The sequence below is a fragment of the Panthera uncia genome, chromosome D4 (genome assembly GCF_023721935.1).
Source record: "Panthera uncia isolate 11264 chromosome D4, Puncia_PCG_1.0, whole genome shotgun sequence".
NCBI lineage: Eukaryota > Metazoa > Chordata > Mammalia > Carnivora > Felidae > Panthera > Panthera uncia.
In genome coordinates, this window is record NC_064807.1 from 69330665 (window position 1) to 69346942 (window position 16278).

Here is a 16278-nt window from a genome sequence, read left to right on the forward strand (position 1 = left end):
AAGCCCAAACTTATACCAGGTTGAATCACTTACCTGGGGCTGTGAATTTGCGGGGGTGGAAGTAAAGGTGGTCACCATGGCAGCTCTGTAGTTGTGGGCAGTGACCAGGCCCCAGCACAGTGGCACCAGACACAGGAGTCAAGTTATGTTAGCTGCTGATCAGATCACGGTCATGCTAGGAGAAACTATGTACCTGGAAAAAGAGAGGAAAACCCACATTTAGCCTGAAAGGACGAGCACTTCCTTCCTGGCCAGAGGAAGCAAAAATCCCCCGTTGCATATGCCAACTACTGGCTTAATGAAAAGAAGAATCCAGTTGTAGGGGGGAGGGGGGCGCCTGGGTGGCTCAGTCAGTCAAGCATCCAACTTTGGCTCAGGTCATGATCTCGCAGTTCATGAGTTCAAAACCCGTGTCGGGCTCCCTGCTGACAGCTCAGAGCCTAGAGCCTACTTCGGATTCGGTATCTCCCTCTCCGCTACTCCCCCACCCCTACTCGCACTCTCTCTCTCTCAAAAAAGAAAAAACATTAAGAAAAACACTAAAAGAAAAGAATCCGGTAGACAGCATCTAACATCTCAGAGCCAGCACTTCTGTACCATTCATCCAAATCATGTTACACTGATGCATAGTCAGAAGTCTGAATCCAGGTCTCCTTGCTGGCTACATGTTTCGGGGAGGCAGTTTCAAGCGATAAAGCTGGGGGTAGTGGGCCAAGGGGAGAGCCCATTCTTCATTCAACAATAAGCAGGTGACCCACGATTGATAACTGACAGTTTAAACAGAAAGGGCAAAGAGAATAATACCATCAAGTGTCTCAAAGATCACCCAGTCCAAGCATACCCGCTTGCAGATGAAAAAACTGAGGTGTGGAGAAGAAAAGAAACTAGCCATACATTTCATTCATGACAGAACCAGGACTAGAGGCCCAAGCAAGTCCCAGTCTAGTATGGAACATAAGACAATTGAGTCCGTTCCATGTTTACGTTTCCTCAGGAAACGTAGTCACCACTAAGATTTTTTAAAAAGGCAAGACATCCTAATGTTATAGGAGTCCGTTACGAGAATGAATCAAGTACTCCAAAGGGTGGTGCGGGTGGGAGGAGGTGGGAGGGCTTCGTTAGTCAGTCTCGCACAGGAGTGGGGGAAAAGTGCACCTCTACAGTCTTTGTGATATCCTCGGAGAGAGGACGCTAGATATGCACAAAATATAAACACGCCTACTGTTATTAATATGTTCATTAAGAAGACTCAAAAAGATGCTGAGTTCTCTGCAGGAAAGCGTGGCCCAATTTCCGTCACAAGACTGATGTGACTGTTTCCACACTGCAATTCAGTCCCGAGGGAATTTTTTTTAAGAATTTAAGACAACTGTGGGGCACCTGGGTGGCTCAGTCGGTTGAGCATCCGACTTCGGCTCAGGTCATGATCTCATGGCTCGTGAGTTTGAGCCCTGCGTCGGGCTCTGGGCTGACAACCTGGAGCCTGCTTTGGATTCTGTGTCTCCCTCTCTTTCTCTGCCCCTTTCCCACTCGCTCTCTCTCTCAAAAATAAAAACATTAAAAAAATTTTAGAAAAAGAATTTAAGACAATTCTTCCATTTGAAGAAAATTTCTCATTTTTAGGTTTCATAGCACCTAACAATATCCTTTCTTTTATTGACAACATATTTATTGAACATCTACCATGAACCAGGAGCATAAAGAATAAAACTGAGCCTGCCCTGACCTCAGGGCGCTTTTGTCTGGAAATATACTTTCTAGTTTCACTAGCATGCAAGACGATACCTGAACACTTTTAACTCCTGGAAAATGATACTTTTCATTACAGTAAAAGTAAAGATTTAAGTCTTGAGCTGCATACTTAATCCAAGTCTTCTGAACCCCAAACCCTCTGGCACTGCTCTGTATTAGCTGATGATGCTGGGTAAGTCGCAAAACCTCGCAACTGCTTCCTCATAAATAATCTAGGTTTGGCAGCAACTTCTATGAACTTTAAATTCTTTTTTTTTTTTAACGTTTTTTTATTTATTTTTGAGACAGAGAGAGACAGAGCATGAATGGGGGAGGGTCAGAGAGAGGGAGACACAGAATCTGAAACAGGCTCCGGGCTCTGAGCTGTCAGCACAGGGGCCCGATGCGGGGCTCAAACTCACGGACCGCGATATCATGACCTGAGCCGAAGTCGGCGCTCAACCGACTGAGCCACCCAGGCGCCCCTGAACTTTAAATTCTGATTTTTATCCTGACTGCACATTATCCTTCATACTATAGTTTCAATTATTTAAGCTTTTGTTTAGAACTGCGGCCCCTTCCTATTTTCTTCCCTCTGTTAGAGAGACTATAGTCCTTAACAAGTAAAGCTGTCAAACTACTTTGGTATAACATTCGACCCAAAATTCCTTAGGTGCCCTGAGATAACACTGATGTTCTTAGTCGTAGCTTTGGGCTGGGGGCGGGGGGCGTTGTTTACCATACTGTGAATTTAAGTGAGCAGCCTGGGAGAAAGGTATATGTACGTGGGAGTGCCTTTCTGCTCGAGTGCCAAGCCTACACCGAGGAAATTACGGGACCCCTATGGTGCACTGTTTTGTCCTGGTATCATTTTATCTTTATCACCCCTATCTTTTTATATTTCTTTTATCCTTTTCATGTATTTCTAATTCCCGTTGTCTTGCCCTATCATATTTTGTGTGGACGGATGAATGTATCAAGAGCATGATAACCAAAACGCCGAAAAGAAGCAGGCAAGTGAGATTCTATTCTTAAAGACTCATGCTATGTGCTCAGGCCTTATCATTTCTGCCAAGCTAAGTCGTTAAGCAATACCCCCTTAAAATATTTTCAATATTCAGAGTACAGAGAATTGCCTGAAAGGTGAATAGTGGGCAGCTAGCCTGTAGTGCAGAAAAGGATATAGAAGTACATATGATGAATATGCCAGATGGCGTCCCTGCTAAAAAACAAAGTGGGAGGGGCATCTGGGTGGCTTAGTGGGTTGAGCATCTGACTTTGGCTCAGGTCATGATCTCACAGTTTGTGAGTTCAAGCCTTGCATCAGGCTTGCTGCTGTCAGCCTGTCAGCACAGAGCCCACTTCGGATCCTCTGTCCCCCTCTCTCTCTGCCCCACCCCTGCTCACGTGCACACGCGCTCTCTCTCTCCCTCTCAAAAAAATAAAATAAATAAAACATTAAAAAAAAGCAAAGGAGGAAAGGTAGAAGACTGGGTTTTAATGAAAGCCAAAGAGAGGCTGAGCACTGAAGAACTCGTTTCACATACAGTTTGAGACAGACACTGTTAACTCATTTCATGGACAGAAACCCTGGGGCTTTGAAAGGTTGTGCAGCATGCACACACCCAAAGCCTCACAGCCCAGAAATAAGGGAGCTGACACCTGAACCAGGCCCCGCGCCAGGCCGTGCTCTTTCTGCAGACTAGCCCCCTGCGTGAACACAAAGTAAGGAGAGAAAGGGCTTAGAGTTTTCTTAAGCAAAAGTTTCAGACAGTCCTGAAGACAGCAGCATGGAAGTGAGAGGTCCTACAGGGTAACTAATTTCCCCAAACTCTGAAACAGAGAATCCTGCACCACCACTCTCCTCTGTAGAAAACTGTAATGATGTGTTCCTAGTTCTGATGTACATTACGTGTACATTACACATCCTTGAGCTGTCTAATAGATAGCCCAGACTAGTAGCTTCATCTATTCAAGAAGAAAGAAAGAAAATAAGGCAGAAAATTAACTGCCTTCTCCTAAAGCATTTCAGACCTGTCTAGTTGGGAGGCTTTTGTCGAACCTATTCTCACACGATAGGAGCCCTTTATGAAATGGCATATGGTGACTTAACTCTAAAAAAACAAGGGCTAAGCAATACTACCTCAAAGGATATCAATCAGCTGTCTCGTGGGAGTGAAGTCCTAAAATGACATTTATAAGACTTAACCTCCCAGCTTATTTACCAAACTGCACAAATCATAGGGGAGAGCTAGACAAGATGACAAGACATCTTGAATAATTCCATTCAGTCCCTAAGCGAGTAAGCCAGCTCACTTAGACATGTTGGTCCCCTGCTTTCCCAGAGCCTCACAATGGCAACCACAGCACTAACTGGATTTCTATAGAAATTCATCTCTCTCCAAACTCTCCCAAGCATTTGGATGCTTGTCCTGTAGTTCTTCCAATCTGCCATCAACCCAGCTCTCCGCTTCCTTTGCTTGAGCTGGAAGACTGTGCTCCAGCCACAGAGTGATGGGGGTTGGCCCCATTGAACCCAGCTACCCTTGGGTCATTACTGTTGCCCTTCCTCTCCTCTTCATTCTCCGTCCTAGGCATCTCTTCTGATCTGTGCCATTCTTCACAAAACCACAAACCACCTCTCATGCCCCTCACTTGCACAAGATCAGCTGTCACTTACTTATTTACTGGTCCATTCATCTATTCCCCTGTAGTCACTGGGTATGAATTACCTCATTATCCCTCCCTACAATTCAAAACAGATGTATAAAACACAATCCACAAATAAGAGAGCTACATCGGCTCATTCCTCCTGCGCCAGATTATTAGAGAAATAACCAATAACCAACAAAAATAGGAACTATCCTGAAATCAGCCCTAGAAGCCATAGATGGAACCCCTGGCTTAAATTTTCAGAAAAATAGACTAGAAAGAATCAATATGGGAAGCTGACGGATGGACAAAGCTACAACTCATGCAAAACTACACTGAATGGACAGAAAATAAGCAAAAGAGACCCTAACAGACTCATAATGACGCTCCTAGTTCAGAGGAATGAGAGTTGGATGGAACGAAGCCAGGAAGCATTGGAGTACATTTAAATTACACTCACTCCTTAAAAGGGGTTCCTGGCTTCAGCTGAACAAGTTATCTCTGGCTGTATTTACTTCTGATTTACATGTGGCCATGAGGACTGCCCCCAGAAAACATGTCAGGGGGAAACCTCTACCAGCTGGCTTCTGACATGGCCAACGTTGCTAAGTGACAATGACCTTATTACTAACTGCTGAGTGCCACACCAAATACCTAAAAGAAAGTCTGGTTCTGAGGCGAACTCCCCTTTGTTTACTTCTGTAGCCGATGCTGGCTCCCTCGGCCTCAAAGGAAGATGAATTTCTAATTGGCAAATTAATCTACTATAAATCTAACCATTTTCCTCCATCTGGACTTGAGTCAAACAGTGACTCATTTCAGTCTCTTGAAAGAACACGGGGCAATACCCGATACTGCATATGCATAGACCTCCCTCTCTACGGATAAGCAACACAGAAAAATCCAAACCCACCAGGCAAATGAAAAATATTATGCTTCAAGAGAAGGGAAGATTCTAGGATAGAGCAAATATTTACTTAATAATAAGTGTACTACATTAAAAAAAACTTTAAAAATTATGTGATCAGAATGAGCCTGCATTAACCAAAAAAAAAAGAAAAAAGAAAAAATTCTGAATTATGAACTTAAATGAAGGCAGTCGATAAATCAGAAAACAGAATAAAAATAAAGCAAAAAATAGTTTTTGTGAAGCAGAAAATGAAGCTGGGGCGGTGGGGGCGGGGCGGCTTACAGGGGTAAAGATTTCAAAGTTGTCATCCCCAAAACATATCAGATGAACCAAAAGTACTAAAGGGGGAAAGAAGGCATCAATGCTAAAACCAGGAAAGAATAAATTTATCCTCAAAGTTTTAGAAAAGTGGTACACATAAATAGAAGCTTTTAGATGAAGTAGGAAATTTTTTTCAGGCTTGAAATTTGTGGTATCCTTCTGCAGAGAGCTCTACAGTCTGGCAGAAACCAAGCAGAAAAAAACTCTGAACCTCAAACCTGGAGGAACAAGAAGATGTGATATAGGGAGGTCAGAGCTATAGCTTGTCTTAGTATTTATTCCCCCTACCAAAGCTAACCACCATCTGAAGCCAGGCTTGTATCACCTAAGGACTAAGACTCTGCTCTCGAATCTGAGCAGATGAAAACATTTAGCAGTAGTAACATCAGAAAGATGACATTGCACCCACTGAAACAAAAGCAGGATACTTAGAAACTGCTAATTCAAAATGCAGTAGTAGAAGGATTGGAATATCAAGTTAAGAAACTTGCCCAAAATGTAGAGCAAAAAACAAAGGAAAAGAGAACAGTAAGAAGGAAAATGGTAGAGGAGCAGCCCAGGAGATCCAAAGGCTAAATCGAAAGCAATTCCAGAATGAAAGAATAAAGGAAACAGGGTGGGGAGGGGTGGGGGAGGGGAGGGTCACATACCTGGAAACATTACCTAAAGTAGAAAGTCTTAAGTTTGTTGACTGTTAGGGTCTACTGAGTGCCTGCCTATCTGCCCACCTGATTTTAATATGCCCACATTAAGCACACCATCATGGAAACTTTTTAAACAGTAGGGATAGAAAAAAAATCCTGTGACCAATCAGAAATTGGGGGGGGGGGGGGAGGGGGAGGGTTGGTGAGGGAGGCTCATAAACAAAGAATTAGGGATCAGAAAGTCTTTGGACTTCTCAACAGCAACCAGGAAGCTAGAAGACAATGAGGCAAGTGATTTACAACCTCCAATTCTATTGGAGGATGTTCTTTGGCAAAACAGGGAGGAAAATGAGAAAAAGAAAGGCATGTAATACAGGAATAGGAGTGTAAAACAAAAGGAATTTCTGGCATAAATGGATGACAGGTAATAGGACTCAAAAAGCAGCCTTGATGGAATAACTGTCCACCTGGATCTATTGAGAGGAGACTTCTAGAACTGACAGATTTTAGGACTGAATGAGTACACAGAATGCTAAGCACACAGAAGACTAAGTAAATATAAAAAGAATGATTAAAACTTTTTTCCTCTTGTAAGAATTTGCAGAAGAGGAAAAAGGACTCTTTTTCTAAAATTCTAGATGGCTCAACTATTAACATTAACAAGGTCATGATGGCATTAACACTGAGTAGTGGCCTAATCAAAATCACGACCTAACTATATTAGGATGGAGAGGTATAGATGGGAATATGTGTAAGGCACATCTTCCACGTGGGATATATATAAGTATTTAAAACTGATATGTCAAAAAGTAGAAGTAAAAAATCTCGGAGGTGCAATGCAAATACTGAACAAAGTAACTAAAATAATTAAAAATGCTAGCTATGGCAAGGGTAAAATGGTAGGGAGAAAGGAGTTCCTTTTCTTGAGCAAGCCTCATACAGCTGCTTGATACTTTACATCACAAACATGTAAAACTTTAGGGGCACCTGGGTGGCTCGGTCAGTTAAGTGTTCAACTCTTGATTTCGGCTCAGGTCATGATCTCATGGTCATGGGATCAAGCCCCGCGTCAGGCTCTGCACTGACAGCACAGAGCCTGCTTGGGATTCTCTCTCCCTCTTTCTCTCTCTGCCCCTGCCCCGCTTATTCTCTGTGTTTCTCAAAATAAATAAACATTAAAAAAAAAAAAAAAAACGCAACCATGTGTAACTTTAAAAAAAAGCAAAAAAAATAAGAAGAAGAAAAATAATATCACCGCTGACACTGTAAGTTTAAAACTACAGCAGGCAGAAATGCCACTACAGAAAATCAAGTTGACGCCATGGAAGATGAGCTTGAGAAAAATCACACGCACTTATAATAATAGAATTTACTAGACTCCTTAGACGTTATGGCCAGGGAGCACTGAAAGTAGAGATCCAATTTAAGGATAATTGGTATATCTGAGAAGGACAAATGGCACAACAGTGATTTCACAATAAAAGCAAACTTTTCTTGAAAGATGTTAAATTCGTAGACTTAAAGAGCTCACCACAAAAAACAGATGAGACAGACTAAATCAAAATTTAAAACTTCTGTGCAAAGGACAAAAACAAAAAGTGACAATACAGGGACGCCTGGGTGGCTCAGTTGGTTAAGCTTCTGACTTTGGCCCAGGTCATGATCTCACGGTTTGTGAGTTCGAGCCCCGCGTTGGGCTCTGCGCTAACATCACAGAGCCTGCTTCAGATCTGCTGTCTCCTTCGCTCTCTGCCCCTCCCCCACTAACACTCTCTCAAAAATAAACATTAAAAAAAAAAGTAAAAATACAGTCCACGGAATGGGAGAAAATATTGCAAATCCTAAATCTAAAAAGGGGTTAATATCCAGAATACATAAAGAACTCCTACAATACAACTCAACAAAAAAAATCCAACAACCCAATTAAAACATGAATAAAAAACTTGAACATTTCTCCATATACAAATGGCCAAAAGACACAGGCCAATACAGTCAACATCTGAATAATGAGGGAAAGCAAATCAAAACTACAAGATACCACCTCACATCCGTTAGAATGACTGCTACCAAAACAGCAGAAAATAAGTATTAGCAGGGATGTGAAGAAATTGGAGCCTTTATTTTACTGCTGATGATACTGTATGTGCTGCTGGTAAAATGGCTCAGCTCAGGATGGTGGTTCCTCAAAAAGTTAAACATGGAATTCTCATATGACCCAGCAATTCCACTTCTGGATATATAACCAAAAGTTGAGGGCGTCCAGGAAGCTCAGTCAGTTGAGTGTCCGACTCCAGCTCAGGTCATGATCATGCAGTTTGTGAGTTCAAGCCCCCCATCGGGCTTGCTGCTGTTAGTGCAGAGCCCTCTTCAGATCCTCTGTCCCTCTCTCTCTGCCCCTTCCCCACTTGTGCTCTCTCAAAAATCAATAAAACATTAAAAAAAAAAAAAAGGAATCAGGGCACCTGGGTGGCTCAGTCGGTTGGGCATCCGACTTTGGCTCGGGTCATGATCTTGCAGTCCGTGAGTTCGAGCCCCACGTTGGGCTCTGTGCTGACAGCTCAGAGCCTGAAGCCTGCTTTGGATTCTGTGTCTCCCTCTATCTCTGCCCCTCCCCTGCTCATGCTTTGTCTCTCTCTGTCTCAAAAGTAAATAAAAACATTAAAAAAATTAAAAAAAAAATTAAAAAAAAAAGAACTGAAAACAGGGTCTTAAAGAGATACTGGTTCACCCATGTTCGTAGCAATATTATTCACAATAGCTAAAAAGTGGAAGCAACTCAAGGATCCATCAACAAGTGAATGGATGAACAGTGTGGTATAGAAATACCATGAAATAGTATTCAGCCTTAAAAAAGAAGAAAATTCTGACACATATTACAACATGGATAAACCTTGAGGGCATTATGCTAAGTGAAATAAGCCAGTAACAAAAAGACAAGTCCTTTGTGATTCCACTTATATGAGACACCTAGAGTAGTCAAATTCATAGAGGGAATAGTGGTTCCTAGACCTAGAGTAGTCAAATTCATAGAGGGAATAGAGTGGAAGGGTGGTTACCAGGGTCTAGGAGAGGAGGGAATGGTACTTGTTGTTTAACGGGTACCGAGTTTCAGTTTTGCAAGATGAAAAGAGTTCTGGAGATCTGTCAACAATGTGAATATACTTAAACACTACCTAAACTTGAAAATGGTTAAGATAGTAAATTTTATGTTATATATATAGGTGACCACAATTAAAAAGCGGGGGGGGGGGGGGGGGGAGGAGCTCACCACATTCCAGGAAAAATATGAAGTGTGTTACCTACAATCAAAACACAAGTTTGTTAAGTTAGTAGACTGCAAGAGTTAAAAGAATTCCCATTTAAAAAAAAAAATCCAATTGATGAAAAAGAATCAAATCACAGGGGGCAAAAATGGACTGGACGTAGCCACCCATTGGTGGCTCACCTTCTCTTGTGACCCACCCTGGCCACAAGAAAGACAAGATGGTAACAACTTTCATGATTTTGTCAGAAATATAGGATGACTCAAAAAGCATGCGTTCACCCAAACCGTCATTTACTTGCAACAGCAAGAACAAGGCACTCTTATTCAATGGAATCAGGATCTATTTCACCCTGAAAAATCCACTTGATGACATAATGCAACCAATCATGTGAAACATCAAAATAATGTGCTCAGGAGAGTCAGCATAAGCGGTGTCCGTGTCAACACAGAATACCTGTGACCATAACAGGACCAAAAAAAAAAAAAATGGAGTTATTAAAACTATTAAAAGAAAAGCTACATAATTGAAAGGCATATAAACTGGAATGAATATAAACTGAAATGCATATAAACCATAATAAAAAACTCCAGAAAATCACAAGAAAAAGGAAAACATTCTTCACCTTTTGAGAGTCAATCAATACTGTCTTATTTCTAAAGTCAATAAAAGGAGAATTTCAGCCTCAAAACGCCTATAAAGGGTGCCTATGGGGCCATGCTATGTTTTTTATCTGAACTTTCTATCCTTACCACTGCTTCCCATAAAACCAGTGAGGCAAATGGTCCAGCTGGGACGAAGAAAGCTGTGATCACTCTCAGTCCATCTGCTTCGCATGCAGAGTTAGAACAAAGAAATCAGAAAAGCACTTAAGAAACCAAATCATTTCCTCATGTTTTGTTTTAAAATACATCTCTACCTGTGGCAGCAGAAACTCTCCTCTCCTCTTCAAAGTATCAGGCCCAAGATCTTGCTTCAATATATTCACTGAAGACAATATATTTCGTGTTCTGAAGTCTTTTCCTACATATAGGATCAGTTTTTCCATTTGCTTCTCCAGCTTTTCAATCAGACCTTTCATTCTACATTTGGCCTAAAAGTCTATCATTCTTTCCATATGGCACTCAGCTGACGCATTCCAAGGAAGGAATACACGCTGCCTGCAGGAGGAGAAACAAAAGCATCACAATTGCCCTATTTTACATGGATCTTATCAGTTCAGAGTCCAGTATTCTACATATTGAAGAGACTGGCCCAAAATTATTTTAAAAAACGCACCGTGCTGATTTCAAATGCTATATAGTGGCATACAGTTTTCACTTGTGAACAGTGTTCTTGACTGGGAGGGACACTATCCTGAAATGTGTCAAAAGAACCAGGAATTGTCAGAACACAATTAGCAGAAAAATCTCAGAATCGTTGTCACTACTAAGGCGAGAGATGTGTTGGCCATACTCTGTATATAGTCTCAAACTCAAGCTAGTTTGTGTCCTATTCTTGGAAAATGGGAGAGGGGGGGTAGTTTAGTAATAGTGGATCAGGAATGAGCTAGAATTACAGACTTCAGAGTTAGAGAAAAATGGTAAGTGAGTGTGTTCAATCACGAGAGAGCAGGGAGAGAAGGGATGGAAATGAAGGAAGAAAAGTCAACTAAAAAGACTAAGAAAATCCTCTTGAGAGGTAGGACAAATTTGTCTTTGGATAAGGGACAGACTTAATTTTTTTTTTTTAACGTTTATTTATTTTTGAGACAGAGAGAGACAGAGCATGAACGGGGGAGGGGCAGAGAGAGAGGGAGACACAGAACTGGAAGCAGGCTCCAGGCTCTGAGCCATCAGACCAGAGCCCGACGCGGGGTTCGAACTCACAGTCTGTGAGATCGTGACCTGAGCTGAAGTCAGACACTCAACCGACTGAGCCACCCAGGCGCCCTGGATAAGGGACAGACTTATTGCTACCCTGTTTCTTTCCACAGCCCAACGCCCACGATGTCTAAGCTCTTGGTCTTGCTATCTCACACCAGGACCCTCAGTCATTTGTATAGAACATCCACACTAGTGCAAAGACTAATGGGATTTAGGATTTGCATCCAAGGGAGGAAATACCCTGAAGCATAGCACAGATAAATTTTACTGAGGAATGTTTCAGGAGAGAGCCTCTGCGCCAAGCTGGAGTATTCACAGTATGTAAGTTTCAAGACAAGGAGAATTACAACCTCTATAACCAAGCCTCGGGCCAAGCTGGACTCCACAAAATACAGCCAATGGAGGAGACAGAAGATATTTTCTTCTAAGAGCAAGTGCATGTTTCTAAAATCAGAATTCCCAAAAGGCTTAGAAGGAATGGGAGCATACATATTCATATTAGTGGAGGTGAGGGGAAGGGAAAAAGGGAAGAAAAGAGAGTAAATCGGAGAGGGGGCAAAGTATCCAAACAGCTGGCCAGAATATACAAGTCTATGGCTATGATAAGAAAAGTGATTCCGCCCAGAATAACAGTTTGTAACAGCAAAAGTTACTGTCAATGGGGGCATCTAGGAATTTATACCGTGTAAAGAATTAATACTAAGGGCAAAGATTTTGCTACAAGGATACTTAATGGACTATCATATACAAATGGCAAATTTCAGAAACAATCTAAACACTCAGTACTACAATACTTGCCAATCAAGTTATGAAAACAATGTTTACATACGATTTAACTTTATATGATACAAATATATACAATTTTTATACCATAAAAATTAAATTGTATTGAAATTATATATCTATATATCCTCCCATTTTGAAAAGCATACAAAGATAATACATATATATTTATTAAGCCCTGAGGTGGTACTGATCACTCAGAATATCCTGTTTTGCCAGAAAATAAGACAGCACTCTAAGAATCATGGGCACATGTTAAAAGAACAAGGAAATTTGCTTGAAGGGCACCCTCCCGACCCAAAATAAAAATTTTAAGCTTCAAAATAAATGACAATAACAGATTTATAACCCTTTAAAGGTTAAATTTATAACCTTTTAAATAAAATAGAAATAATGAGTTCATTTTAATATAAATAAACTAATAGAGGATTGGCAAGAAATGAGATATTTACATAGACCCAAAAACTTTCCCACAAGATTCTCATTAATTACAAAGGAAAATCCGTAACTTTGTAGTGGAGAAGTCTGGAAGACACCACCTTAATCAAGTCATCAAAGTGAACATCACGGGAAATTGAAATAAATTGACATGTGCCGCCTCACAGGACCCGATAAGAAGAACAGAGCATCACTTCTGTGACACTCCTGTCCAAGTTTCAAAATCTGAACCTAATCAGAAGGATACACGGTTCCAACCCAACCCAAGCGACATGCTACAAAATAACTTTCCTATAACCTCTAAAAGATCAGGTCACAAAAGGGGGAAAAACACCAAGAAACTGTTCCATGTTAAAGGACACGAAAAAGAGACATGAGAAACTAATACAAACCAAGATTCAGGATTGGATCCTTTGCTTTAAAGGATCTTATTGAGACAACCTGGGGAAAATTCGGAGCGATCTGAAAATCAGCTGACATATAATGATAATGATGATGTTCGTTTCCTAATTTTGATGGTGGTTTTGTGACTACATGAAGAACATCTTTGTATGCAGGGAAATATAAAGTATTTGAGGTGTTAAGGCATCATGTCAGCAATTCACTCTTAACTGACTCAGTGAGATAAAAGTTCCCTTCGTACTTCTGTACTCTATTTGCAACTTTTCTGTAAGTCTGAAAGGGAGGTGGGGGGGAGGTGGGGGAAGCAGGAGCAGCAGAAGCCCCGCCATAGAAAAGAAAATGTGTTTAATTGGAAGGAAGTGTTCCTGTGTCACCGTTTAACATACAAATAGACACGCCCGAGAAGAAATTGAATTTTTCAAAATTTAATCTGGTCAGGAGTCATTGTTACAAATTACATGACTACCCCAGACACACATGCGCCTGATTTTAGAGAAGACAGGAAAAGACGTCTCAGACAAATGGCTGAGTAGAAGAGGCACGATGCCAAAAGTCAAATAGGTCTTTTGAAAAAGGAGAAGTCTGGACCACAGCAAACAGTGCAGGCAGCATCATACCACCAAGCTTTGCTTTATTTTCAAAGCGAAAGAAGTTATAGTATCAAAGAGATACATTTACATGCAACACAAAGCAAAGAAACAGGCAGATATCCCAGCAATGTGGCCTTAAGACGTCTTCTGTGTCCAGGATATAGGGAAAATGTGACAAGGGACCACGTTCTTTGAAGATGGTGGATTATGAAATTTCTTCTGCCTACCAGCAAGAATAATCGCTTCCAGATGCTGTTTGGCCCACAACGTGCTATTCAAAAATACGAACGTGTTATTTATTTTCGAATTTCCAAGAGCCAAATAAGAAACCTAGTTTCCTTCACTAATTTCTAATTAAACTAGAGGTAAGTTACCTTTGGGGAAAAGAAAAAAAAAAAAAAAAAAAAAAAAAAAAAAAACCCTGTACGTCCTAAGTCTAGACTTAGACATCCTGCCCAAAGTTTTGAGGAGGGGAAAAAAATAAAGGCCGTTGAATACAATACCAGTTATCTACTTTGCCATGGGAAAAATGAGGCGCTTAATTTAATTTCCTTTCCTGCCCTCCACATACACCACTTTCCCTCAGCGAAGTCCCTCCTGGCAATATCTCTTTAAAACAGACTTCTTTAGAACAGTAAGTATAGAGGGAAACCTCGAGAACACTGCTATTGTGCTACAGCGTGAATTATTCCCAGCTGGGCTGAGGATATGTAAATACCTTCCTTTCCTGAGAATTCACGAAGGTGTTTCTGCCAACTTGAGAGGTCAGTGAGGAAACGCTGGCCTCGTTCATTAATACAATTTTATGAGTAACATTTCAAGTATTATCATCTCTGTTGAAGAAATCAGGAATGTGAAGCAAAGGGAATTAAATGGTCCTGCTCAGTTCACAATGATTTAGTAACTATGAAAACAAACAAACAAAAAAGGGCCCCTCCCTAACTTACATGAGTGGTAGTCTAACTCTTGTCCTTTTATGAAAGGGTTTTAAGTGTGACAGTGGATATCTTTAAAAAATTATTTGTGAAGCTGTTTATCACGAAAGCAGCAGAAAATGGAAAGGAAAAGAAGCCTTTTTCATAAACTGCAACGAGATAATAAAACCACAAAGTAGCCGCAAAACCCCAATGCCTGAGATGTGACCTAAAAACCAGCTGGAGACCTAAAAACAGCTGTGAGATACCACTTGAAAGACTTCTGACCATCTAACCATCAGCCTGAAAAATGCTGTCCTACTTGTCCAGAAACATCACAGGGGGAAATCCAAATATGTAAAGAATGGAGAGTGTCATTCAGAACAAGTCTCATTAATGTAGAAAGGTATTGTATGGCTAAGCCAAAGAGAAGAGAAAGCAGCATAAAATTTAAAAGAGAATTCTGGTATAAAAGGAAGCAGAAAAAGAAAAACGGTTTTGCTAAACTGATGTTACCTGAAAAATCTGGGAGAAGGAAAAACAACCAACCAGACTCGGCGGCTGCAGTTTCTACCTGACCAAGAATTTCCTAGGGCTTAAAAAGGAAGGAGTGTGCTGTAGGGCCGGGGTTAGTGTGGTTGCTGTTTTCAGCCAAGTCATGGAGATAAAATAAGCAGGCATATCTATAAATCCTTTGTGTTCCAAGATTTCTTCATTTTACCCTACTGTGGTTCTGGGCTCCCGGAAACTGAGTGTGGTGTGCTCAGTCCACGGCAAAGGAGCGGCTCCAGAGGGAAGAGGAAACGGTCACCTCTCTCAAGAGCCATCCCTGTTTGAGTGGTGGCTGTGGAGGCGACCGGGATGACAAGCAAGGACTCTTCTCCTGCTGGGGCCTGATGGTTTCGTTTTGGAGCCTGATCTCAGATCCATGTTACATGAACTCCTCTCAGCTGGAGTCTGTAGCACCACACTGATTTCTTTTGGCCCCAATCCCGCATTGCAGCTGTTTGTACTTATTTGAGGTATGGTGTATTTTGAAACAAAATGAACCAGATTTCCCCTACTGCCTATGTCAGTGCCTGGTAATGGAAAACATTAACTCTTCTACAACCAGGATACTGACAATTGTAGTACACCCACTATATGCAGGAAAATACAAAGGAGACAGGGACCCAGAGCTGGGAGAGGTTCTCAGATGAGCTTATTTCAAAGCAAAGGGCAGATATTCCATCACTTACATAGTTTCTGGACCCTATCCATCTCCAAACGAGTTTCATCCAGCTTGCAGAAGGTTCTATAAGAACAGGAGTCATAAGTTTGAATGATTATATGCCAACAAATTGGACAATCTAGAAGAAACAGATGTATTCCTAGAAACATGCAACCTACCAAGATGGAATCATAAAGAAGTAGAAAATTTGAGCAGACCCAACGTGAGCAAGGAAATAGCAACAGTAATCAAAAACCTCCCTACAAAGAAAAGGCCAGGACTAGATAGTTTTGCTGATGAATTCTACCAAACACTGAGAAAAGAATGAGTGCCAATCCTTCCCAAACACTTCCAAAAAAACTGTACTCCCAAACTCATCTTACAAGGCCAACATTACCCAGATACCAAAGCCATGTAAGGACACTACAAAAGCACATAAGCCAATATCCCTGATAAACACAGGTGAAAAAATTCTCAAAATGTTAGCAAACCCAATTCAACGGCACATTAAAAGGATCATACACCGGGGCGCCTGGGTGGCGCAGTCAGTTAAGC

General features: G+C 41.2%; 1 protein-coding gene across 35 annotated transcripts in view; it reads right to left on the reverse strand.

Annotated features, from left to right (window-relative positions):
• Nucleotides 1-16278, reverse strand: part of LPAR1 (lysophosphatidic acid receptor 1) — a 352881-nt gene that overhangs the window by 79999 nt on the left and 256604 nt on the right. For 28 of the 35 annotated variants that reach the window (XM_049636698.1, XM_049636689.1, XM_049636671.1 and 25 more), the window contains 2 exons: nucleotides 10441-10681; nucleotides 34-193 (listed from right to left, as the gene is read on the reverse strand). In XM_049636698.1, coding sequence (XP_049492655.1) covers nucleotides 34-78 — 45 coding nt within the window. In that variant the 5' untranslated portion in view covers nucleotides 79-193; nucleotides 10441-10681. Of the gene's footprint in view, nucleotides 1-33; nucleotides 194-9526; nucleotides 9558-9818; nucleotides 10682-16278 lie in introns of all 35 variants that reach the window. The other 7 variants (XM_049636707.1, XM_049636661.1, XM_049636516.1 and 4 more) reach the window with 3 other exon arrangements.